This window comes from Bos mutus, chromosome 2 (genome assembly GCF_027580195.1).
Source record: "Bos mutus isolate GX-2022 chromosome 2, NWIPB_WYAK_1.1, whole genome shotgun sequence".
NCBI classification, from domain to species: domain Eukaryota; kingdom Metazoa; phylum Chordata; class Mammalia; order Artiodactyla; family Bovidae; genus Bos; species Bos mutus.
Genome location: NC_091618.1, coordinates 91,831,403 through 91,858,295, shown reverse-complemented (window position 1 = coordinate 91,858,295; position 26,893 = coordinate 91,831,403). Strand labels below are relative to the sequence as shown.

Sequence of the window (26,893 nt, the reverse complement as noted above, 5' to 3'; positions counted from 1 at the left end):
CTCCTCTGCTGCTCAAAATCTTTAAACAATCGATGATCCAGTGCCTTCAGTGATAAAATTAAAAATTCTTAACTTGCTCCTTAAGGCTCTTTCCTGTTTCCTCTTATGTCTGTCTAGCCTCATTTTCCATTCCAACACTGTCTTAATCCCAAATTCACCTAGAAAATCTCCAGATATATTTTGAACATCCTAGGTTCAATGTTTTTTGAAAATCAGCTTCTCTTCACCTGAAAATGTTTCCTCCTTGTTAACCTCTTTATGATACAAAATGCAACCACTTTTCTGAACTATGCCATGTATAAAGGTTCTCTCATCTTTGTTTCAAATCTTTATACCAGAGGTTGTAAAATGGTTTTGTTTGGCCCGTTGTTAAAATGCTGAAGTCATTTTTAGGATTAAAAAAAATAATCATTGATAAATTGGAAGCTCTGGTAGGGTTCACACTTCAACTAATGGTTTAAGTTTACTGGTAGTTGCCAAGTACTGTTTAGTTGCATTTGAAAGGTATTTATTGAGCTTTATTTGAAAGGTATTTATTAGGTGCTGGACACTGTTTTAAATGCTGGGGATACAGCAGGGAACAAAATCATGGAGTTTATATTCTAAAGAGAGAGAAAACATAGTAAGTAAATTATATATTGTTATTATTGTTTAGTTTCTTGGTCCTTTCCAACTCTGAGACCCCATGGACTATAGCTTGTTAGGCTCCTCTGTTCATATCTCCCAGGATACTGAAGTGAATTGCCATTTCCTCCTCCAGAGGATTTTCCCAACCCAGGGATGGAACCCACATTTCTCCCGTATTCCAGGCGGGTTCTTAACTGCTGAGCCACTGGGGAAGTCCCAAGACATACTAGGGATTTTTTTTATATATTAAGAATTTATTGGCCCTAATATATTATGATATATATTATTTTGAACTGTGGTGTTGGAGAAGACGCTTGAGAGTCCCTTGAACTGCAAGGAGTTCCACCCAGTCCATCCTAAAGGAAATCAGTCCTGAATATTCACTGGAAGGACTGATGCTGAAGTTGAAACTCCAATACTTGACTACCTGACGCCAAGAACTGACTCATTGGAAAAGACCTTGACGCTGGGAAAGACTGAAGGCAGGAGGAGAAAGGGACGACAGAGCAAGAGATGACTGGATGGCATCACCGACTCCAAGGACATGAGTTTGAGTAAACTCCGGGAGTTGGTGATTAAGGGAAGCCTGGAGTGCTGCAGTTCATGGGGTCGCAAAGAGTCGGACACGACTGAGCGACTGATCTAAATTGAGTCCAGCAGTATTCTCATGGCGAGACCACGATGGAAAGCGAAAAGACAGGAGTCGGCACAGAGCCATTGTTACTTCGGCCGCTGCTTCTAGGGTGGTTATTCCCGCGGAGTTTAGGCGCCGGAGGAGAGTGCCACCCTGCAAGCGCCATGGGCGGAACCAAACCCTTCGCCGACTCTCTGCGCTACCAAGGCTCCTTCCGTTTCCAAGGCAACGGGACTGTGACGCGAATGCAGCCGCGGCCCCAAGGTCGTGTGGCACCACAGCTTAGAAAGGAACCAATTTGGAGAGAGCTTGGTCGTCTGAACCCGCAGCCCTAGGCGGAGAAACCCGGACGACCATACCCTCAGAAAAGCGGCCACCTGCAGTGCAACTTCCGGGCCTCTGGCTTCGCCCAGTCCCAGGCGCTACGACTTCCGGCCCCGAAGGTCCCCAGCTCCGTGGCTTGCCCGGGTCCTAGCCATGGACAGGTGGCCGCGGCAGCTGCCTGACCCTTATTGGAACTTCGGACCAGGGCTGCCGCCTCCTCCCCGCGGGCGGCGGACACAGGGGCGCTGAGAAGATGCCAGCGACTGGCGGGACCTCTCCCCGGGAGGAGAGTTGAGGGCGGAGCGCGGACCGGGAGCTGGCCCATCAGGCGGGAGCCGGGCAGATGCGGTGGCGGAAGTGCTGGGACGTGGTCGGGGCCGAGCTAGACGTCTAGAAAGCCGCGGCCGCGGGTCCTCCAGCCCCGAGCAACTGCCGAGCCTCTGCGGGATCGCAGCGAGGAAGGCTCGGGCACCGGCGAGATGCCTCTGTTCACCGCCAACCCTTTCGAGCAAGATGTGGGTAAGTGCTGGGCCCGGCCCTGGGCCGCTGTTTGTTGTGCTAGAAAGTGGGCGGTGGCGACTCTGGGAACTGGAAAGCCTAGGAAAGGGGGCGGCGCCGCCGCTCCGAGGCAGCCAGGATTTTTTTGAGAGGGTGGGCAACCTCGGCGCGTCCCCAGCGGCTTGGGGCGTGTCTCTAGCCCACCTGAGGTTGGGGACCTCGAAAAAGAACCATTCCCCTCGCCAAACTCAGGAATAGGGAGGAGCCTGGGGCTCTCTGGAGACTGCACTAATTGACCGGTGGAGGAGTTGATGACACAAACTTTCAGCTCCCACTAGAGCTGGTTGAGTCTTGTGTCCCCCGGCCCTCCAGTCCCCTGCCTCGTGCTTAGGAAATGGTGCAGCAGACGCTGTTGTGTAGGGCACTCAACACTTAGAGACTTAAACTTGTTCCTGTTCAGTAGAAGGAAGGTGTTTTACCTCGCTTATATCCAGATGCGTCCGAGCCGTGATAGCAACTATTTACGGTAGTTGGAAGTGTTACTCTACCCATGGATGGCGCAAGTGCTATAAGGTGTCTGTCTTACGTTATGAAAAGGAAAACCCCAAGATTTCAAAATAGTCCAAAACAGCTGATATTTTACTTGTTGAGGAGTCTTCAGTGATTATGGAGTGAGAAAAAGATGGACTGGGTATGAGAACTTACTTGTGGCATTAGAAAAGCAGTAACTGAAGCTGACTAAAGTAAATATTGATATTTTTGTAGCAGCAGTTAACTGTAGGTAGAGTTTTAGGATTTACTGTAATGAAATGTATGGCTGAAAATTGCCAGTCATACTGAATATTGCACATCACACAGTATTGCACCTGTTTCATAGTTACAATTTTCTCATTATGGGGAAGGTCTAGAAAGTGCCCTATTTTGGTTTGTGATTCCAAAAGTGCTTGTTCAAAAGTCTAATAAGTATTTTCTATTTCCAGAGAGCTAGACGGTTTTATATATTTTGACCCTTGTAGTTTTCAAGTATATATTTCCATAATTTCATTCAGCTTTTTTTCTTGGTAGTTGAACATTGGTGACTGGTCTAAATCTCGGAAGCATCACATTGAGGCTCACAGCCTCTGCCTTTGGAACACCTAATGATGTCTTCTTCCTTGCAGTTAGACCTACACTTTTTATTGTTGTTGTGAAGACTTTTGTTTTGTCACAGTTTTAAAAAAGAAAAAAGCAAACTAGGATAAGACAAATGATTTTCAAACTTAAAAACTGTGGAACTCTTTAAGGGAGATTTTTCCTGGAAGCCTATTGTTTTCTGATTGAAAACTTCTCTAGTGAAAGTAAGCCTAGTTGCTTTTCTAAACCTCCCCCTCAGTGGCTCCTGAGGTTCCAACATGGTTTAGTAGATCACAGTTCAGTACTGCTGTAGTAAAAGAAGCACTGCTCTTCAGACAAAAAAACAAAACAGAACAAAACCATGTATAGATTATTTAATGGGCAGTGCCATCAGCCAAAGCTTCAGGCACTTATTTGTTAACTTAAGTATGACTGACTGGAAGTCAGTATCCAAAAGACAGTTTAAAAATAAAATAGAAAGCTTGATTGTAAACTTCTTTTAGGCAAGTGGTTGGAATTAATAGAGAAAATGGTATGATTTAGGATTTCAAATTGACTTTATATCTCTATCATAGAAGGAAAATTATATATTGCTCTTTGAAAGCTTAAAGCCTTCTTTAATTTGAAATTAAATTAATATGACACGCAAGTCATTATTTAACTTGAGATGTCCACAGGAATGTTCCTTTGCAATGTCATTGTCCTTTTCACCTGTGCTGTCTTTGATTCAGTCAGATTTTTATTACCATTGTTTCTTTTTTGTCACTGCCTTGTTTACCTTTCATTTAACAAATAGGCATGAGTGGTTACTGTGCACCAGAAATTGTGTTAAGTTCTGGGGACACAAATTTAATAAACAGACTGTGTTCCCTCAAGCAACTCTCTCTCTAATGGTGGATTCATACACATATAAAAAGATAATTGTCAGGACTTCCCTGGTGGATAAGAATCTGCCTGCAATGCAGGAGACACAGGTTTGATCTCTGGTCCAGGAAGGTTCCACATGTGATGGAGAAGCTAATCCTGTGTGCCACAGCTACTGAGCCTGTGCTCTAGAGCCTGCGAGCTGCAACTACTGCAACAAGAGAAGCCAGCACAAATGAGAAGCCCGTGCACCACCAGGAAGCGCAGCCCCCACTCTCCACAGAAAGCCCACAGACAGCAACGAGAGACCAGAGCAGCGAAAAAGAAGTAAAAATTAAAAAATTGTAATACAATGTGAGAAATACAATCCTAGAAATACAGGCAATGCTTTATATTTTCCCTCTATTTACAACAGTTATTTTCCCTGAAAAGAAGACAAGGACCTTCAGGTGTACATTTTATCTGTACAGGCGTTGACAACTAGCCTCTCTCTCTCCCTGCTTTCCTGCTGCTGCTACTGCTGCTAAGTCGCTTCAGTCGTGTCTGACTCTGTGCGATCCCATAGACGGCAGCCCACCAGGCTCCCCCTGTCCCTGGGATTCTCCAGGCAAGAACACTGGAGTGGGTTGCCATTTCCTTCTCCAATGCATGAAGGTGAAAAGTGAAAGTGAAGTCGCTCAGTCGTGCCCGACTCTTAGCGACCCCATGGACTGCAGCCTACCAGGCTCCTCCATCCATGGGATTTTCCAGGCAAGAGTACTGGAGTGGGGTGCCATTGCCTTCTGCCTTCCCCTGCTTTCCTGACAGTACTTAAACCTGCAGGGAGTAACCACCTCTTACCATGTGTATGATATGGTCATTTTATTTTATTTATTTATTTTTTTTTTTTTCTTTTTTTTTTTTTAATTTAATAATTTTAAAACATGTGTTCCCCATGGTCATTTTATAATTAACTGAAAGTTGAAACTACCTTCCTTTGGTTGGTGCAGTCTCATCAGAGGGTGCACAGTCTTTCTGATATCATTCATGTGGAGAAGAAATCCTTTGCTTGAGGCAAAAGGCTGTAGTAAGTCACGATGTCCAAGAAGGCAATCGTGAGTTGATGGTATTTGACTTGTCAGATGGAAGCAGGTCAAAGTCTAGGAGGTAAAAAGCTCTGGCAAGTTCCCATTTTTATCTTGAAGTCAAAACCTATGAATCCTGAAGGATATGCTAGGTATACCATACCTAGCATTAGAGCTCTTTAAATACTTACTGGAATTCTTCTAATCTGGATTTACTGTTTGTTTTGTTGAATAAGATTTCTCTGAAGCTGTGCTGAGAAAATATCCACATGTATCCCTCCGCTGACCCCCACCCTTGAGTCTTCTCTTGAAGGGGGAGTGTAGGTTTCCTGAGGTGGAGCCTGGTTAGGGCAACCTTTTTAGGGGATTCCAAAGAGAAAGTAAAACATGAGGGACACACAGTCAACAATAGCAAGATTTAGTGATAGTGTTAAAAGGACTGATGTCATTTCCTTATATTCTTTATCAATTTTTTCCAGTCTCATGACATTGGTTCCCGAATCATGACTGTTCTGCTCCCTAACTCCAGTTCTTATTTGCATATCTTTTTTTCTCCTTACCCAAGTCAGGCAGTCTTTCTTACCAGTCTCCAACTCTATGCCTTTTACTGTTCACTGATAGATTTTTGCTTTTTCAACAACTCTTGGTATCTCCTTCCTTAAGAGATATACTTAATTGTGTTCCACAAAGCTGAGCTTAAACTCTGCCTCTATAAAAACTTTTCAGACACAGTGGATTGAAGTATGAACTGTATCTATAAGGAGACTTTTTCAAATAAAATTTGAATGTGTGTATTGCTGTCTTTGGCTTGTGTTGTGTTCAAATAACTTGACAGTGAGGTGGCTTACGATTTTCTGCATGGAATTTTTTTCTCCAATGAAATTTTATAAGAAACCCTAATATAAAAATAGATGTTGATAGCTCTCTGATAATACAAATTTACTTTATATGTTTAAATTCATTACATTTATGTAGTTAAGGCAATTCTTCAACACATGGAGTGGTTATAATCTTTGTAAAAAGTTAAAATTAAAAAAATTTTCGATTATAGGTGAGAATGGTAGCCTTAACCATCAGTTTTTTTTTCCCCTATACTTTCTTTTGCTCACGTGGTACCAAAAATCTAGTTATAAATTATAATTGATATATTTTGTAATTTTTTAAACAATAAGATATTTTTAGCATAAAGCATAGAATATAATGTAAACTTCTATTCCTGTCTATCACCTCTGTCGAATCCTAACATTTGTCACACTTTATTGTTTTCTTTGGAGAAGGCAATGGCGACCCACTCCACTACTCTTGCCTTGAAAATCCCATGGACGGAGGAGCCTGGTAGGCTGCAGTCCAGGGGGTCGTAAAGAGTCGGACACGACTGAGCGACTTCACTTTCACTTTTCACTTTCATGCATTGGAGAAGGAAATGGCAACCCCCTCCAGTGTTCTTGTCTGGAGAATCCCAGGGACGGCAGAGCCTGGTGGGCTGCCGTCTATGGGGTCGCACAGAGTCAGACACAACTGAAACGACTTAGCAGCATTGTTTTCTTAGGAAAACATTCAAGATACAATGGGAATTATTACCTGTATTTAATAACTACTTGACACTATTCTTTTTCCTGTCTTCTTACAGTAAACACTCTCTAAAAAGATTAAAAAAAACTATGTTATATACTAAACATGTAAATATATGTATTGTTTTACATGTTTTTAAACTTCATAAAAAAATACTCTTTGTAGTCATTTTCAACTTGTCATTTAGCACTTTTGGGAGAGTTATGCATATTGATGTTTGTAGCACTAGTTCATTAATTTTAAAAGCTGTGTAATAGTCCACGTTTTTTAACTCATTATCCTATTAATGAACATGAAGTTTTTTGCAGTTTTTTTTGCTGTTACAGACAACACTGCAGTGAGAATTCTTATCCATGTTTTCTTGTTCATAAGAGTGAGAGATTCTACATGGATTGTATCTTGAAGAGGAATCCTTTATTAAAAATGTATATAGTGCAAAGTTGCAAAATTTTAAATAATACTGGATTGTTCTTTCATGTATTTTGTGGAACATTTTACTCCCACCAGCAGTGGAAGTCAAGCCTCTGTTCCATATTCTCGATTAACACTGGGTATTGTCATAATTTAAAATTTATGCCAATTTGATGGGTATGAAATAGGGCATTGTTTTCATTTCAGTTACATTGCAATTGAACATCTTTTCATGTTTTTTGGTGAGTCGGTTTTCTGTTTGTAAAAATTGGGCTTCCCCGGTGACTCAGCAGTAAAGAATCCACCTGCAATGCAGGAGCCACAGAAGATAGGGTTCGATCCCTGGGTCAGGAAGATCCCTGGAGGAGGGCAGTATTCTTGTCTGGAGAATTCCATGGACAGAGAAGCCTGGCAGGCTACCGTCCATAGGATCTCAAAGAATTGGACATGACTGAAGTGACTTAGCTCACATACATGTCTGCTCATTACTTTCATATACTTATTCTGTTAGATTATTTTCTTACTGAGTTTTAGCATTCCACATGCATCCTCTACTAATCTTTCATTGTTTACATGAATTGCAAATATATATCCCAGTCTGGCGCTTCTTTTTGTTTCTGATACCCTTTACTGTTAAAAAAAAAAAAAAGTTTTTATTTAGTAATACTGTCTTTCTCCCTTGGTTTTATTTTTTTGTTGTTGTTCTAGAAAGGCTTTCTCTCTTCTCTTGAGTCTATAAGAATGTTGTCATGTTTTCTTCTGGAAGTTTTATTGGAGTTTTGATTTTTGTACTTAGGTCTTTAATCCATCTGGACTTGGTCTTTATGTAAGCTCTAAGGAGGGATCTGATGGGATAGTCAATTCACAATAGACAGTAATCAATTGTTTAATCACCATTGTTGAACAGTCTATCCTTCCCCTATTAGTTTGGTGCACTTTCTCCTACATAGTAAATCCCTTCCCCTGCATGAGGCCTGCATCTGTGCTTTCTGTTCACTGTTCTCTTTATCCTGTACCAATACCACATTCTATTCCTATGTCAGTGGCTTTTATAGGTGTGGGTCAGGGTCAGGCCTGTGTCTTGTTTTTCTTCATTTTGCTAGTCATATCTGTTTTGGGCCTTTTTTTCTTCCGTTTGGGTTTATTAGATTAGTAAAATCATAAAAGGAAATTTATGTTCTTTTAAGATTTGAGAAGACATTGTAGTTTATAGTTTACTTATTTATAGTTTAAGTGGCCACAGGACTGGAAAAGGTCACTTTTGATTCCAGTCCCAAAGAAAGGCAATGCCAAAGAATGCTCAAACTACCGCACAATTGCACTCATCTCACACGCTAGTAAAGTAGTGTTCAGAATTCTCCAAGCCAGGCTTCAGCAATACGTGAACCGTGAACTTCCAGATGTTCAAGCTGGTTTTAGAAAGGGCAGAGGAACCAGAGATCAAATTGTCAACATCTGCTGGATCATTGAAAAAGCAAGAGAATTCTAGAAAAACGTCTATTTCTGCTTTATTGACTATGCCAAAGCCTTTGACTGCACGGATCACAATAAACTGGAAAATTCTGAAAGAGATGGGAATACCGGGCTACCTGACCAGCTCTTGAGAAACCTGTATACAGGTCAGGAAGCAGCAGTTAGAACTGGACATGGAACAACAGACAGGTTCCAAACAGGAAAAGGAGTACATCAAGGCTGTATATTGTCCCCCTGCTTATTTAACTTATATGCAGAGTACATCAGGAGAGACGCTGGGCTGGATGAAGCACAAGCTGGGATCAAGATTGCTGGGAGAAATATCAATAACCTCAGATATGCAGATGACACCACCCTTATGGCAGAAAGTGAAGAAGAACTAAAGAGCCTCTTGATGAAAGTGAAAGAAGAGAGTGAAAAAGTTGGCTTAAAGCTCAACATTCAGAAAACGAAGATCATGGTGTTCGGTCCCATCACTTCATGGCAAATAGATGGGAAACAGTGGAAACAGTGGCTGACTTTATTTTTCTGGGCTCCAGGATCACTGCGGATGGTGATTGCAGCCAGGAAATTAAATGACACTTGCTCCTTGGAAGGAAAGTTATGACCAACCTAGACAGCATATTAAAAAGCAGAGACATTACTTTGCCATCGAAGGTCCGTCTAGTCAAGGCTATGATTTTTCCAGTAGTCATGTATGAATGTGAGAGTTGAACTATAAAGAAAGCTGAGCACCGAAGAATTAATGGTTTTGAACTGTGGTGTTGGAGAAGACTCTTGAGAGTCCCTTGGACTGCAAGGAGATCCAACCAGTCCATCCTAAAGGAGATTAGTCCTGGGTGTTCATTGGAGGGACTGATGTTGAAGCTGAAACTCCAATACTTTGGCCACCTGATACGAAGAGCTGACTCATTTGAAAAGACCCTGATGCTGGGAAAGCTTGAGGGCAGGCAGAGACAGGGACGGCAGAGGATGAGATGGTTGGATGGCATCACCGACACAATGGACATGGGTTTGGATGGACTCTGGGAGTTGGTGATGGACAGGGAGGCCTGATGTGCTGCGGTTCATGGGGTTCCAAAGAGTTGGACACGACTGAACAACTGAACTAAACTGTAGTTTATTCTTGGTTTATATGAACTGATGATATTAATAGCTAATAATACACTTTTTTGTTTCCTGATACTAATAGTTAGTTCTAAGCTTACTTAGATTTATAGTTGACCCTTGAACGACTCAGGGGGTTAGGGTTGTCGACCCCCTTGCACAGTTAAAACTCCATGTATTAACTTTTGACTCCCCCCGAAAACTTAACTACTAATAACCTACTGTTGACAGGAAGCCTTACTGATAACACAGTCTATTAATATATTTTTGATGTTATACGTATATCTACATATATCTTACGCATTCGTGACACACCTTTTTCTTAATCTTTAAAATATTTCTAGGCTTCCCAATTTGTCTTCAATTTTTTTCACATTGTTATAAATGTCTAAAAATTTTTTATAGTTATTAGAAAAGTTACATGGATATGTGCAGTTCAAACCCATGTTATTCAGTGGTCAATTTTAAAGTTAAGAGGGCAAGAGGAGGATTTTTCTACAGGTAAATATACAACATACTACAACTTAACACAGAGGGTTGAGAGGAAAGAATTTTTTTAACATTATTGCCTTATTTGTCTGTAACTTGTTAGTGACTGTTTGCATTTAGTATAGGGATTGAACCTAAGAAGGTCAGTGTGACAGATATCAAGACTTTGCCCCCTGAAAACTATTGACATTTTGAAGCTGCCACCTACTTAGTTTTAGCTCATATTGCTTCATTTTCATGTCAAAATTTTGCCAGTACATAGTGGTGTAGTTTTGAGAATTTTAGCCATTCTAATGGCATCTCATTGTGGCTTTAATATGTATTTATGTGCTTGATCTTTAGTACAGTCACTAAATTAATATTCTCTTTTTTGAAATACCTATTTAAGTTTTTCATCCATTTTTCTTTTCACTTAATTTTCACAACTCCTCTTTTAAACATGGCTGCTGCTGCTGCCGTCGCTTCAGTCATGTCCGACTTTGTGCGACCCCATAGACGGCAGCCCACCAGGCTCCCCCGTCCCTGGGATTCTCCAGGCAAGAACACTGGAGTGGGTTGCCATTTCCTTCTCCAATGCATGAAAGTGAAAGTGAAGTCGCTCATTTGTGTCCGACTCTAGTGACCCCATGGACTGCAGCCTACCAGGGAGCCATTCTAATTTCCATTTTACAGATGAGAACATGGTTTCAGATTTCAGTCAGAGCTGAGGGGAACTACCTAGAAGCCTTAAGCTAGTGTATAAGTTTCAGAGCTGGGAATAGAGAAGGTGAATCTTCAGTGTTTAATGGGTGATGTGTGTGTTCCACATGTGCCCAGTGATTTCCTCAGTCTGCAGAGGACAAGTAATCATCAGCCCAACCTAACTGCTTTTCATTCTCCATCGCTGGTGTTTTGGCAAGTTAGTGGCTACTTTTGGAGATTCATTTTTCCTTTTCCCCATCTATTAGTGTCTTCCACATGAAACTTTCTAGTAAGTCTGTTGAAATGGAAATTATACTTACTACATTTATACTTCTGCCCTGTTGCCTAATGTCAGAGTGTTTGTAGAAATGAGCATAACTGTTCTGTGGAGTTGGGAGTGAGGTATGAGAAAATATGGTCCACTGGAGAAGGGAATGGCAAACCACTTCAGTATTACTGCCTTGAGAACCCCATGAATGGTATAAAAAGGCAAAAAGATAGGACAGTGTAGATGAACTCTCCAGGTGGGTAGATGCCCAGTATGCTACTGGAGATCAGTGGAGAAATAACTCCAGAAAGAATGAAGGGACGGAGCCAAAGCAAAAACAACACCCAGTTGTGGATATGACTGGTGATAGATGCAAGGTCCGATGCTGTAAAAAACAATAGTGCATAAGAACCTAGAATGTTAGGTCCATGAATCAAGGCAAATTCAGTTCAGTTCAGTTCAGTTGGTCAGTCGTGTCCGACTCTTTGCAACCCCATGAATCGCAGCACGCCAGGCCTCCCTGTCCATCACCAACTCCCAGAGTTCACTCAAACTCACGTCCATTGAGTTGGTGATGCCATCCAGCCATCTCATCCTCTGTCCCCTTTTCCTCCTGCCCCCAATCCCTCCCAGCATCAGAGTCTTTTCCAATGAGTCAACTCTTCGCATGAGGTGGCCAAAGTACTGGAGTTTCAGCTTTAGCATCATTCCTTCCAAAGAACACCCGGGGCTGATCTCATTTAGAATGGACTCGTTGGATCTCCTTGCAGTCCAAGGGACTCTCAAGAGTCTTCTCCAACACCACAGTTCAAAAGCATCAATTCTTCGGCGCTCAGCTTTATTCACAGTCCAACTCTCACATCCATACGTGACCACTGGAAAAACCAAAGCCTTGACTAGATGGACGTTTGTTGGCAAAGTAATGTCTCTGCTTTTGAATATGCTCTCTAGGTTGGTCATAACTTTCCTTCAAGGAGTAAGCGTCTTTTAATTTCATGGCTGCAGTCACCATCTGCAGTGATTTTGGAGCCCCCAAAAATAAAGTCTGACGCTGTTTCCACTGTTTCCTCATCTATTTCCCATGAAGTGATGGGACCAGATGCCATGATCTTAGTTTTCTGAATGTTGACCTTTAAGCCAACTTTTTCACTCTCCTCTTTCACTTTCATCAAGAGGCTTTTTAGTTCCTCTTCACTTTCTGCCATAAGGGTGGTGTCATCTGCATATCTGAGGTTATTGATATTTCTCCCAGCAATCTTGATTCCAGCTTGTGCTTCTTCCAGCCCAGTGTTTCTCGTGATGTACTCTGCATATAAGTTAAATAAGCAGGGTGACAGTATACAGCCTTGACTTACTCCTTTTCCTATTTGGAACCAGTCTGTTGTTCCATGTCCAGTTCTAACTGTTGCTTCCTGACCTGCATATAAGTTTCTCAAGAGGCAGGTCAGGTGGTCTAGTATTCCCACCTCTTTCAGAATTTTCCACAGTTTCTTGTGATCCACACAGTCCAAGGCTTTGGCATAGTCGATAAAGCAGAAATAGATGTTCTTCTGGAACTCTCTTGCTCTTTCGATGATCCAGCACATGTTGGCAATTTGGAAGTGGTCAAACAGGAGATGGCAAGAGTGAACATCAACATTCTAGGAATCAGCGAGCTAAAATGGACTGCAATGGGTGAATTTAACTCAGATGATCGTTATATCTACTACTGTGGGCAGGAATCCCTTAGAAGAAATGGAGTAGCCATCATAGTCAACAAGAGTCCAAAATGCAATACTTGGATACAATCTCAAAAATGACAGAATGATCTCTGTTCATTTTCCAAGGGAAACCATTCAGTATCACGATAATCCACGTCTATGCCCCAATGAGTAACGCTGATGAAGCTGAAGTTGAACGGTTCTATGAAGACCTACAAAACCTTTTAGAACTAACACCCAAAAAAGATGTCCTTTTCATTATAGGAGACTGGAATGCAAAAGTAGGAAGTCAGAAAACACCTGGTGTAACAGGCAAATTTGGCCTTGGAGTACAGAATGAAGTAGGGCAAAGGCTAATAGAACAAGAGAACGCACTGGTCATAGCCAAGAGAACTACTGCCAAGAGAACGCACTGGTCATAGCAAACACCCTCTTCCAACAACACAAGAGAAGACTCTACACATGGATGTCACCAGATGGCCAACACCGAAATCAGACTGATTATATTCTTTGCAGCCAAAGATGGAAAAGCTCTGTATAGTCAGCAAAAACAAGACCAGGAGCGGACTGTGGCTCAGATCATGAACTCCTTATTGCCAAATTCAGACTTAAATTGAAGAAAGTGGGGAAAACCACTAGACCATTCAGGTGTGACCTAAATCAAATCCCTTATGATTAGACAGTGGAAGTGACAAATAGATTTAAGGGACTAGATCTGATAGAGTGCCTGATGAACTATGGATAGAGGTTTGTGACATTGTACAGGAGACAGGGATCAAGACCATCCCCAGGAAAAAGCAATGCAAAAAAGCAAAATGGCTGTCTGAGGGGGCCTTACAAATAACTGTGAAAAGAAGAGAAGTGAAAAGCAAAGGAGAGAAGGAAAGTACACCCATTTGAATACAGAGTTCAAAAACTAACAAGGAGAGATAAGAAAGCCTTTCTCAGTGATCAATGCAAAGAAATAGAGGAAAACAATAGAATGGGAAAGTCTAGACCTCTCTTCAAGATAGTTAGAAATACTAAGGGGACGTTTCATGCAAAGTTGCACTCTATAAAGGACAGATGGTATGGACCTAACAAAAGCAGAAGATATTAAGAAGAGCTGGCAAGAATACACAGATGAACTGTCCAAAAAAGATCTTCACGACCCAGATCATCACGATGGTGTGATCACTCACCTAGAGCCAGACATGCTGGAATGTGAAGTCAAGTGGGCCTTAGGAAGCATCACTACGAATAAAGCTATTGGAGGTGATGGAATTCCAGTTGAGCTATTTCAAATCCTAAAAGATGATGCTGTGAAAGTGCTGCACTCAATATGCCAGCAAATTTGGAAAACTCAGCAGTGGCCACAGGACTGGAAAAAGTCAGTTTTCATTCCAGTTTCAAAGAAAGTCAATGCCAAAGAATGCTCAAACTACCGCAGAATTGCACTCATCTCACACGCTAGTAAGGTAATGCTCAAAATTCTCCAAGCCAGGCTTCAACAGTACGTGAACTGTGAACTTACATATGTTCAAGCTCGTTTTAGAAAAGGCAGAGGAACCAGAGATCAAATTGCCAACATCTGCTGGATCATTGAAAAAGCAAGAGAGTACCAGAAAAATATCTATTTCTACTTTATTGACTATGCCAAAACCTTTGACTGTGTGGATCACAAGAAACTTTGGAAAATTCTGAAAGAGATGGGAATATCAGACCACCTGACCTGCCTCTTGAGAAATCTATGTGCAGGTCAGGAAGCAACAGTTAGAACTGGACATGGAACAACAGACTGGTTCCAAATTGAGAAAGGAATACATCAAGGCTGTATATTGTCATCCTGCTATTTAACTTATATGCAGAGTACATCATGAGAAACACTGGGCTGCATGAAGCACAAGCTGGAATCATGATTGCTGGGAGAAATGTCAATAACTTCAGATATGCAGATGACACCACCTTCATGGCAGAAAGCAAAGAACTAAAAAGCCTCTTGATGAAAGTGAAAGAGGAGAGTGAAAAAGTTGGCTTAAAGCTCAGCATTCAGAAAACTAAGATCATGGTGTTCGGCCCCATCACTTCATGGCAAATAGATGGGGAAACAGTGGCAGACTTTTTTTTCTGGGCTCCAAAATCACTGCAGATGATGACTGCAGCCATGAAGTTAAATGACACTTGTTCCTTGGAAGGAAAGTTATGCCTGGCATGCTTGTTCCCTGGGGTCGCAAAGAGTTGGACACAACTGCGCGGCTGAACTGAACTGATGGTTTTCAGCAAACCGTATAACAGAGGGTATCTTGGGAGTGTCACATAAGAAGAAAGTGAACTTGTAGGGAGGTAAAGCCTGCCCTATACCTTTTACCTTTTTAATAAATTACAATATTAGAAGGCAGTATATGATTTTTTTATTTTTTTCTTTCTTCCTGTCTCCCCAACTCGCTAAACTTTTCCTAGTCTCCCCACAAATGTTGGCATGACACGTGAAATGAGAAAAGAGTAGCAGTCACTCTTCTGTATTCCACCAGAGCAAGAATTTCAAATGTATATATTGTTTTACTAGATGATGTAGTAAATGAAGTTAAGCATGATATTCTATCTGATCCTTTGCTTATAAAGCAGAGTTGATCTAGCATTTTTATTATTCAGTATGTTTAAAATGTTCCTACATAGAGAAACTGACAACTGACTTGTTAAAAGAGTTAATTTAGCCATTTTGAACAAAAATTGCTGCCAAGAGGCAGTTTAATAGAAAATATACCCTGAGCCACATTGCCTTGATTGGAATCTTTTTACTGTTTACTAGCTGTATGATCTTTGCTAGTTACTTTTCTGTATCTCAGTTTCCTTATGTATTAAATGGGAAATCTTCTTTGGTTTCAACGTAAATAGTTGAGCATATGTAAAATGCTCTGGAACTGTCACTTGTGGTTGTTTTTTAATTATTGCCTGTCATTCATTACTCAGAGCTGTAAGTAGGTTTTTCTTTTAGGAGATAAGTAGTGTATTAAAGTAGAATTTATATTACAGCTTTCCCCATAGTAAACTGTATCAACAAAAATTTTCCCCAAACAAATCAAAACATTAAATGAGGAGAATTAAAAGATAAAAATGTATGCTAAACCCAAGCACTCCAAAATGCTGAGTTTATGGTGGTTGTCATTGGAGTCAGAAAAGCAGGTGAAATATTTATCATCTTATCAGTGTGATGTATTTGGCATTTAAATATTTTAATCTAAATTTAACTTAACTAGAATTCTAGAGCAAACTAGAATCTAGTGTGGTCTACTAATGTAATAGCAAGTATATTTTATTTTAATAGTGTAAATATGTAGGATTTGCAAGCTAGAAAAAATTGGCTGTCCTGTATTTTCAAATAGTTATTTAGTATGTAATGAATTGGTGTAAAGAGAGAACATTTTTATGTCTTTAGTAAAAGCCTCAGCTGTGGTTTCCTGTTAGATACCAAAAAGAATTCTACTTATTCATTTGCTTTCCATTTTCTAGTTATTTCTGCTTTTGGAAAACAAATTTTTTTTCAATTTTTCACAGTTCTCCTCCTGTAATTTTAAGGTATAAAAATAATTGTTTTTTAAAATAAATACATAAAAAGCAACTTTTCCATTAAGGCCTAATAAGCATTGCTTTAGTCATGTCCTGAGATACATGCAGTATCCTAATTATAATAGTGTTTTATATTTCCTTCATTATAGTCTTAATTGTCTGTATATTGTGATTGTTAATGTCCATGTGATGGGGTGTAGTGTTGGTCTAATACAAACATATTGCCTTCAGAGAGCACACTGAGTATATTGTCCTAGATTATCCTAGGTGTTGGTAGTTTTGTGCACATTTGAAGGAGTATTGAAACTGTGCTTTAATGTACAAGTAGTCTTCATTTGACATGATTCCAGTGTGCATGCATTTAGTTACCGTGTGTTGGTTAACTAGTTTTCTTTGTGAGATAGGTCTGTTTTGATATTACTATATTCTAGGATGCCTTTACTCCTAAGGTGTGATAGCCTTTTTGGAGGTTTCAATTGATAGCCTAAAATATGGTCCTCTCTACTCTAGTTGGCTGGGGTACTAGTCTGCTTGGGCTGCCATAGCCAAATAACGTAGACCACGTAGCTAAGCAACAGAAATCTGTCTTCTCACATTTCTGGTGACTGGAAGTCCAAAATCAAGCTCCCAGCAGGGTTGGTGTCTAATGAGGGCTCGCCCCTGGGGTTGCAGATGGTTGTCTTCTCACTGTGTCCTCACCTGACCTCATTTTTGTGCATGTGAGAAAAGACAGGGAGCTCTCTGGTGTCTCTTCTTTTGAGGACACTAATCCTCTTGGGTCAGGGCTTCAACCTTATGACCTTATTTCACCTTAATTACTTCTTTAGAGTCTGGTCTCCAGCTCCAGCAGTGCTGGGTAGGGCTTCATGGTATGAATTTTGTGGGGACACAGACACTCAGTCCATAGCAGGTAGGAACTTGTAAAGACTCCTTGCATTGTGCAGCCTTCCAGTCTAATAGCAGGTGATCTGTGCTAGACCTCATAGAACCTCACCCAGAGTGTGTGGGAGTGTGGGTGTATACAGCATAGCCCTTGACCAACAAGGACCCACGATTAAATCCCTATGCTCAGAAATCTGGCCTCTGTCTCCTAGGTGCCTTATTTGGGCTGTTTCTACTTGTGTTTTGGGCTTCCCTGATAGCTCAGTTGGTAAAGAATCCACCTGCAATGCAGGAGACCCTGGTTCGATTCCTGGGTCAGGAAGATCTGCTGGAGAAGAATACCCACTCCAGTATTCTTGGGCTTCCCTTGTGGCTTGGCTGGTAAAGAAGCCACATGCAATGCGGGAGACCTGGGTTTAATCCCTGGGTTGGGAAGATCCCCTGGAGAAGAGAAAGACTACCCACTCCAGTATTCTGACCTAGAGAATTCCATGTATAGTCCATGGGGTCGAAAAGAGTCAGACACGACTGAGCGGCTTTCACTACTTGTGTTGGGACAAGAAAGTATGCCCAGGTAGAACACTAGGGCCATGGTGAGGCTTACTTCATATTTCCCTTCTTTCAGAAACCTCAGATGTGCACTGCTTGTTGTTCACTTCCTGACCACAGTTGCCTCATATATTTTGGCCTGTTTTATTCTTGTTTTCAGCCCCATGGTGGCTCAGATGGTAAAAAATCTACCTGCAATGCAAGAGACCAGGTTCCACCCCTGGGTCGGGAAGATCCCCTAGAGAAGGGAATGGCAACCCACTCCAGTCTTCTTGCCTGGAGAATCCCGTGGACAGAGGAGCCTAGTGGACTACAGTCTCCCTGGTTGCAGAGAGTTGGACGGAGTGACTAATAACATGCTTGTTTTCAATAGAGTAGCAAGTCTGGTACCAGATGTTCTGCCATGGTTGAAAGCAGACCAGTCGTGAGTTTTTATTTTCAAACATAGTAGGAAGAGCTTTAAAGATCTCTTTGAGGCATGCTTATTTTATATAATTTTTTTTTTTTTATTACTGATGGAACCTATTTTCTTAAAAGTTTTACGGGTTAGACTTGAATCCTTTTTAATGCTGTGTGTTGAACATTATGGGCTGTGTAGAGGGTGAGTCTTTTGTTCCTTATAGGTATTGATGGACTGATTCTTTATGATATTCTTAGAATCTTTCTGAAGTATTTCACGGTGTATTTGAAGCTCTCCATATACAATCATAACCTGGTGATGGAATGTTATGACTTACACCCACCAAACCCTGGAAATTTAGAATTTAGGCCCCAGGAGGGCTCTTTTAACTCTCCCCCGCTCTATGTATTTGACATAGGATAATGTGAGATAGGGCCCCAACACTGGGCATGGTGACATGCTATAAAAGAATGGTTCCTTAATTATAATATTTAAGATTTTTCCTGGAGTTTAAAATACTTTTAAGCGCATAATTTAACTGTTATTTCCTTCACTTGAAAAATGAAATACTTTTTGGCAGGCCATTATAAAGTCTTTAGATTTTATACTTTTTAAAAAGGGTAATTGTGAGTCCTATATTTGTAGAAAGTAAACTATGCTGGATAGAGTATTTAAATTAGGATTTTTCCATTTTCTATAAAAGATCAAGTAAAAAAAATTCTGTTGAGATATTTTTGAAATTGTTGGAAGGGTTTTGAGGGGATATCAAAGAGGCTTCACACACAATTATGTATCACATAGCCAGAAGTGAAAAAACAGTCATTAAAAATTGAGTTCTAGCAGGAATAGGTAGGTTATTGGATGATCTAAAAATCAGTTGTGGAGGAGCGGGGCGTGAGTGGATGTTGAGTGTATTGGTACTGATATACATGTATGCTGACAAAATTTGGTAATTGATGGTGCTGGCTTCTCAGATCAAAGAAGAAAGGATAGATTCTTAGATCCCCACTTCACCCCATGTGCCAGATGAAATTCCAGAAAGACTAAGAATTTACCTGTAAAAGATAAATAATATATATATTTATATATAAAGAAAAAATATATTGGGGGAATATTTAATCTCAGGTAGTTGTAACACTGCCAAATGACATTAAAAAAAAAAATAATAACCTATCTGTGCAGCAAGAACAAAACCCCATCCATTATAGGCAGAGAGAAAATTTGACCATGAAGCTGGCAAGTTGTAATATATGTGATTTGCTCTTCAGACTCAAGATAAATATATATCACTGTACTAGAAGTCCTTTGCCTCCTTCTGGAGGCATTCCTTTCCCCATTCACCCTGGCTGTGTTTTTAGATGGACTCCTAGAGGTATTGGTATTGTCATTCCTCTTTAGTAAACAAGCGGAGAAGGGAACCTCCCTTTAAAGCTCCCTGGTGCTGTTGCCTTTTGTTGCCACTTGGTGTTGCTATTGAAGCTTGATTCTGTGGAGCCCCTAGTATTGCTCAGCTATGAGGCTCTTAATGGTCCAGAAGCTTGCACAGACTTCACTGGGGCCACATGGGGCTTCTTAAGGCTATTAGAGTTCATTTACTCAGAAGCTCTGCTGTTGTTTCCCCCTTTAGAGTCATTGTACCAGGGTTATAGGGTATGAAGGAGCAACCAGCACCATTCATTCATTCATTCAACAAATAATTACTTAGCACCCGCTGTGTGCACTGGATACTGTTTTATTTATTTTAAGTAATAATAGTGAACAAAACAAAGCAAAAACTTCCTGCCACTTGGAGTCTACATTCTTTCTGAGGGTTGGGTGGAGGGAGAAGAGTGGTGGCAGAGAGAGATGATGGGGTTAAGTGTTAATGCTGTGACACATCTGCAGAAACTTCTCTGCACACAGTTCTGATCTCTTTTAATTATTTTGCTATTTATTCTATGTGGGACATCAATATGAGTGATTCCAGTAAGTGTAATAAAGAAGAGAGGCTGAGTACTTGATGGATTTAAATTTACAGTTCACTGATGACTTCTCGCTAGCTTATATAGGCACTTTGTGGCCACGCTGTATGTAGTGGTGCATCATGCAGCTATTAAAAACGGTGGTGGTGGTTGTTCAGTTGCCAAGTTGCGTCTGACTCTTTGCAACCCCCTGGACTACAGCACATCAAGCTTCTCTGTCCCTCACCATCTCCTGGAGTTTGCCCAAATTCATGTCCTTTGAATCCATGATGCCATCCAACCATCTCATCCTCTGTCATCCTCTTTTCCTTCTGCCTTCAATCTTTCCCAGCATCCGGGTCTTTTCAAATGAGTTGGCTCTTCGCATCTGGTGGCCAAAGTATTGGAGTTTAAACATCAGTCCTTCCAATGAATATTCAGGGTTGATTTCCTTTAGGATGACTGGTTTGATCTCCTTGCAGTCCAAGGGACTCTCAAGAGTCTTTTCCAGCACTACAGTTCGGAAAGCATCAATTCTTCAGTGCTCAACTTTCTTTATGGTCCAACTCTCACATCCATACATGACTACTGGGAAGACCATAGCCTTTACTATATGGTATAGACATGTATTTATGAACATGAAGAGATGATTATGTTAAGTGGAAAGGCACCTTAGGAAGTAATATATTTAGGATGATCACATTGTTGAAAAGTACTTTTTCTCTACCCCTGAGGTCTCCTTCCTGAGCAGGGAGTTCTGTTAGTTTCACCCAAGTCTGCCTCCACTTCGTTATTTACTCCATCCCTGGTATAATGACTTGAGTACACGTGCATGCTGAGTCACTTCAGTCATGCGACCCTATAGATTATAGCTTACCCGATTCCTCTGTCCATGGGATTCTCCAGGCAAGAATACTGGAGTGGGATACCATACCCTCCTCGGATCTTCCCGACCTAGGGATCAAACCCACATCTCTTATGTCTTTGGTATAATGACTTATCTGATTGTAAATTTGAGAGTAATTGACCCTCCTGGTGCCTGTTGTCAATGTAAGAGCTGTCTGGTCTTTTTACAGCCATGAATTGATTTCTTCTTGGAATAATTGTGCAGGTGCTCAACCCTGCAGGGAGAGGTCTGCTCTGTCTTTTGCTAACACGTCCATCTCTGGGGCTCACTGCTACCAAGCCCATTTGTCCAACACACCTAAAGCTTCTATTAGGAAAGACAGTGATATTTTATTTTTTGTTTTGTTTCTTGTTCATAACTTTGGCAGGGAAGTGGTTATCAGTTTTTGGATGCTCTCTTTTATTTAGTTTTATACATATTTTCCCCCATATACATGCTAGAAAAAGGTCTGGGTAAATATGCATCATAGTTTTCCAAGAGGTTCGTAGAACTAGGAGATTTCCCCCCCCCCCTTTTTTTTTTCTGTCTGTACTTTTGAATTAACTGGGATTATTAGATGTGTTTGAGAAATAGTTAAACATTTTCAACCTCTGAAAAATACAGCCTGGCCTGACTTTCCCTGTAAAAGAACTAGTCATCTTTCTACCAGGGAAGAAGCTAGACTTGAGTGATAAGTTTCTACCTGTAGAGCTTGATGCTTGAGTCTACAACTTATGATAGGCAAAAATATATTACTAAAATCTCTAACTTAACATTTCACCATCAGAATAATTGCCTTTATCCTTAAATTTACAAGTTTTCAGTTTTTTGTATCCCTTAACTACTCTTCTGGATATAGATGAATTTACTTCTTTTGTCTTTTAACCTTCCTACTACCTTTGTAAGTACTTAATCTACTATCTTCACTGTACATTTGCCTTTGCCAGTGAGATTTTTCATTTCAAAATGTTTGTATTTCTAGTTTTGATGTTTGCTGCTTAAAGCTTTAACATTTCTCGTAAAGACAGTTTCAGTTCAGTTCAGTCACTCAGTCGTGTCCGGCTCTTTGCGACCCCATGGACTGCAGCACGCCAGGCCTCCCTATCCATCACCAACTCCCAGAGTCTACCCAAACTCATGTCCATTGAGTTGGTGATGCCATCCAACCATCTCATCCTTTGTCGTCCCCTTCTCCGCCTGCCCTCAATCTTTCCCAGCATCAGGGTCTTTTCAAATGAGTCAGCTCTTTGAATCAGGTGGCCAAAGTATTGGAGTTTCAGCTTCAACACTAGTCCTTCCAATGAACACCGAGGACTGATCTCCTTTAGGATGGACTGGTTGGATCTCCTTGCAGTCCAACGGACTCTCAAGAGTCTTCTCCAACACCACAGTTCAAAAGCATCAGTTCTTCAGCACTCAGCTCTCTTTACAGTCCAACTCACATCCATACATGGCTACTGGAAAAACCATAGCCTTGACTAGATGGACCTTTATGGGCAAAGTAATGTCTCTGCTGGACTGGAAGAAACATAAGCTGGAATCGAGATTGCTGGGAGAAATATCAATAACCTCAGATATGCAGATGACACCACCCTCATGGCAGACAGTGAAGAGGAACTAAAAAGCCTCTTGATGAAAGTGAAAGTGGAGAGTGAAAAAGTTGGCTTAAAGCTCAACATTCAGAAAACTAAGATCATGGCATCTGGCCCCATCACTTCATGGGAAATAGATGGGGAAACAGTGTCAGACTTTATTTTTCTGCACTCCAAAATCACTGCAGATGGTGACTGCAGCCATGAAATTAAAAGACGCTTACTCCTTGGAAGGAAAGTTATGACCAACCTAGATAGCATATTCAGAAGCAGAGACATTACTTTGCCAACAAAGGTTCATCTAGTCAAGGCTGTGGTTTTTTCTGTGGTCATGTATGGATATGAAAGTTGGACTGGGAAGAAGGCTGAGTGCTGAAGAATTGATGCTTTTGAACTGTGGTGTTGGAGAAGACTCTTGAGAGTCCCTTGGACTGCAAGGAGATCCAACCAGTCCATTCTGAAGGAGATCAGCCCTGGGATTTCTTTGGAAGGAATGATGCTAAAGCTGAAACTCCAGTACTTTGGCCACCTCATGCGAAGAGTTGACTCATTGGAAAAGATTCTGATGCTGGGAGGGACTGGGGGCAAGAGGAGAATGGGACAACAGAGGATGAGATGGCTGGATGGCATCACTGACTCGATGGACGTGAGTCTGAGTGAACTCCGGGAGTTGGTGATGGACAGGGAGGCCTGGCGTGCTGCGATTCATGGGGTCGCGAAGAGTCGGACATGACTGAGCGACTGATCTGATCTGATCTGATCTGAATGTCTCTGCTTTTTAATAGGTTGGCCTTAACTTTCCTTCCAAGGAACAAGCATCTTTTAATTTCATGACTGAAGTCACCATCTGTAGTGATTTTGGAGCCCCCAAAAATAAAAGTCTGCCACTGTTTCCCCATCTATTTCCCATGAGGTGATGGGACCGAACACCATGATCTTCGTTTTCTGAATGTTGAGCTTTAAGCCAACTTTTTCACTCTCCTCTTTCACTTTCATCAAGAAGCTCTTTAGTTCTTTGCTTTCTGCCATGAGGGTGGTGTCATCTGCATATCTGAAGTTATTGATATTTCTCCCGGCAATCTTGATTCCATCTTGTGCTTCATCCTGTCCAGCGTTTCTCATGATGTACTCTGCATATAAGTTAAATAAGGGTGAGAATGTACAGCCTTGATGTACTCCTTTTCCTATTTGGAAGCAGTCTGTTGTTCCATGTCCAGTTCTAACTGTTGCTTCTTGACCTGCATACAGATTTCTCAAGAGGCAGGTCAGGTGGTCTGATATTCCCATCTCTTTCAGAATTTTCCCCAGTTTCTTGTGATCCACACAGTCCAAGGCTTTGGCATGGTCAATAAAGCAGAAATAGATGTTTTTCTGGTACTCGCTTGCTTTTTCAATGATCCAGCAGATGTTGGCAATTGGATCTCTGGTTCCTCTGCCCTTTCTAAAACCAGCTTGAACATCTGGAAGTTCACGGTTCATGTATTAATGATGCTAAACTCTTTTAGCTTTTGCTTGTTTATGAAACTCTATCTCCTTCAAATCTGAGTGATATCTTTGCTGGGTAGAGTGTTTGTTTTTGTGTTTTTTCAGGTGGGTGGAGTATTCTTGTTTGTAGCTTTTTCTCCTTTCATCAGTTTGAAAATATTACGCCATATTCTTCTGGTCTGCAGAGTTTCTGCCAAAATATCAGCTAATGGTCTTATAGGAGTTCCCTTGTGTGTAATTGGTTTCTTTTCTCTGGATACTTTTATGTCTTTCCTGGCATGTAAGACATCCTAATTTTTTGTATGTTTATCTCTTATAGAAAAGGCTACAAATGAGTACAACACTACAGAAGATTGGAGTCTTATTATGGACATATGTGACAAAGTTGGAAGCACTCCTAACGGGTAAGATGGCCAGTCATGCCCAGTGAATGTCTAGGAGCTTAATAATCTGTATCTCTTTTCCTGATATAATTCTGGAAGGAAATGGGATTTTTACTGTTTCCTTTTGGGAGTAAAAGTAAAGACATGCTACTGGCTGAATTTATGTGGTTAATCTTATTCTGAAAGAACAAACAGAAAAGAATTAACTGAAAACTTGAAATATTGAAGTGTATAATTAAAGCCTTGATACAGGGAATTCCCTGGTGGTCCAGTGCTTAGGACACTGTGCTTTCACTGCTGGGGGTCCAGGTTCAATCCCTGGTCGGGGAACTAAGATCTCAGAAGACTCAAGGTACAGCTCAAAAAAAAATATATATATATATATAATGCCTTGATTCAATAGGGACAGATGTTAACAATGAATAGACTTAATTATTTAGGGCATTCTCCTGTGACTTAGACATGTTATTAATGAAGTAGATAAATATAACAATATATAATATATTGAAAAGATCTTTCAGTAATGAATAGATAAATGCAATAAATCATGATGAAAAAGTGAATATAAATAATAGTGCTTTGAGGATGGAATGGGGCCATTAACCTGATTATACATTAGAGGTTTAGAAGACTGATGAAAGCATTTGTTTTAATGTTCCAGCTTTTTGAAGTTTATTCATGCATGGTTATACTTAAATCATATGAGACTATGTATCTTGCTAGTTTTTTTCCCCACAAGATAAGAATTTGCTGTCTGAAAGCTGTCTTAAATGTAAAGATAATTTTTATGATACTGTTCTCTTGTGTTGACTGACCTTTTTGAAATGATTTGACTTTTGATTTTGGGATACACAACCTTTGCAGTAAGCATTTTTTCCCCTCTACAAGTCTATGAGCAAAAGGTGTAAGATCATTTGATAGATTTATTCCCTTAATGAAGTAAAGTTTGCAGGTGTACATATAAGGTATTGTATGACCAAATAGCTTTTAAAGTTACTTGGTTGTAGAATACCTTATGTATTTAATGCTTGAATTGAAATTCTGAATACTTAACTTTCTTCATTTTTTTAGAGCAAAAGATTGCCTAAAAGCCATAATGAAAAGGGTAAATCATAAAGTTCCTCATGTTGCTCTGCAGGCATTAACTGTAAGTGAAAGTCATGTTATTATTTGGCCCAAATTTTAAATGTGTTTGTTTCAGTAAGTTAAGTAAAATTACATCTCAACATTTGTATATTGATTTTTATTTTAATTAATAGCTTCTTGGGGCTTGTGTGGCAAACTGTGGAAAGATATTTCATTTAGAAGTGTGTTCCCGTGATTTTGCAACAGAAGTACGTGCTGTGATAAAAAATAAGGTAAATTTTAAAAAGAAAAGAAGTTTGAGTCATTAAAAAATACATATGCTGTGTTATTTTAACTGTGTTATAGCATTAGTAGAGTTGTAAGTGAAATCCTTTTAGATAAATTTGAAACGAAACAAACTTTCTGTTCTAAAATTTGTTGTTTGCATTTGTAGCACCAAAAACTGTTTTCCTCCCTAAAGCATATATATAAGTGATAAAGCTGATCTTTATTGAGGATTAGCAGCCACTGCTTTAAGCATTTTATGTATGCTATCTTGTTTAATGCTCTTAGCAACTCTTGGAAGTTAGATTCCCAGGTAATTCTTATTTTATAGATGGGGAAACTAAGACTTAAGAGTAACTTGTCTAAGATTATGCAGCTAATAAGTGGCATAGCTGAAGTTCAGATGTAAGTGTCTGTGATACCAGCATCCAAACTAACCATCATTCTGTCCTGATTCCCATTAGAGATGGTGAGCAAAGGAGGCCTTTGTTTTAGAGAACAGGGTGGAGAGGGCCTTTGTGATGGGGTTGTTATTGGTTTATTTGTAATAGAAACTCTGATTCACTATGTTCATGCTATTAGTGACAGAAATCTCAGAATTTTACTTTAGTTGATATAAAAAGTTTAATCTAATATTGAGAATATTAGGAAAACATGAAATAATCTATGAATATGACAGATTCATTGTCATTGTATAAGACATAAACATTAATGTTCAAAACAGGTGATTTTCCAAGAGACAAGTATATATTAAAATAGGTATTTATCAAGTGCTCATCTAAACTAAGATATGCTGGACTTTTGTGGATATTCATAAAACTAGAGAATTTTGGTGGTAATTCTCTTTGTTAAATAATTCAAGTGCTTATTTTAACTATTTTATTCTTTTCCTTTTCTTTAAAAGGCTCATCCTAAAGTATGTGAAAAACTGAAATCTTTAATGGTAGAATGGTCAGAAGAATTTCAGAAGGACCCTCAGTTTAGTCTAATATCTGCAACTATTAAATCTATGAAAGAAGAAGGAATTACTTTTCCTCCATCAGGTTCTCAGGTAA

At 40.2% G+C, this 26,893-nt stretch overlaps 1 protein-coding gene across 3 annotated transcripts in view; it reads left to right on the top strand.

Moving 5' to 3' along the window:
- The first annotated feature begins 1,769 nt into the window (after positions 1–1,769).
- STAM2 (signal transducing adaptor molecule 2) overlaps positions 1,770–26,893 on the top strand; it is a 50,045-nt gene continuing 24,921 nt past the window's right edge. The window contains exons 1-5 of one of the 3 annotated variants that reach the window (XM_070390374.1): positions 1,770–2,104; positions 24,425–24,509; positions 25,560–25,635; positions 25,748–25,846; positions 26,743–26,889. In XM_070390374.1, coding sequence (XP_070246475.1) covers positions 2,065–2,104; positions 24,425–24,509; positions 25,560–25,635; positions 25,748–25,846; positions 26,743–26,889 — 447 coding nt within the window. In that variant the 5' untranslated portion in view covers positions 1,770–2,064. The remainder of the gene's footprint in view (positions 2,105–24,424; positions 24,510–25,559; positions 25,636–25,747; positions 25,847–26,742; positions 26,890–26,893) is intronic. The other 2 variants (XM_005894779.2, XM_005894778.2) reach the window with 2 other exon arrangements.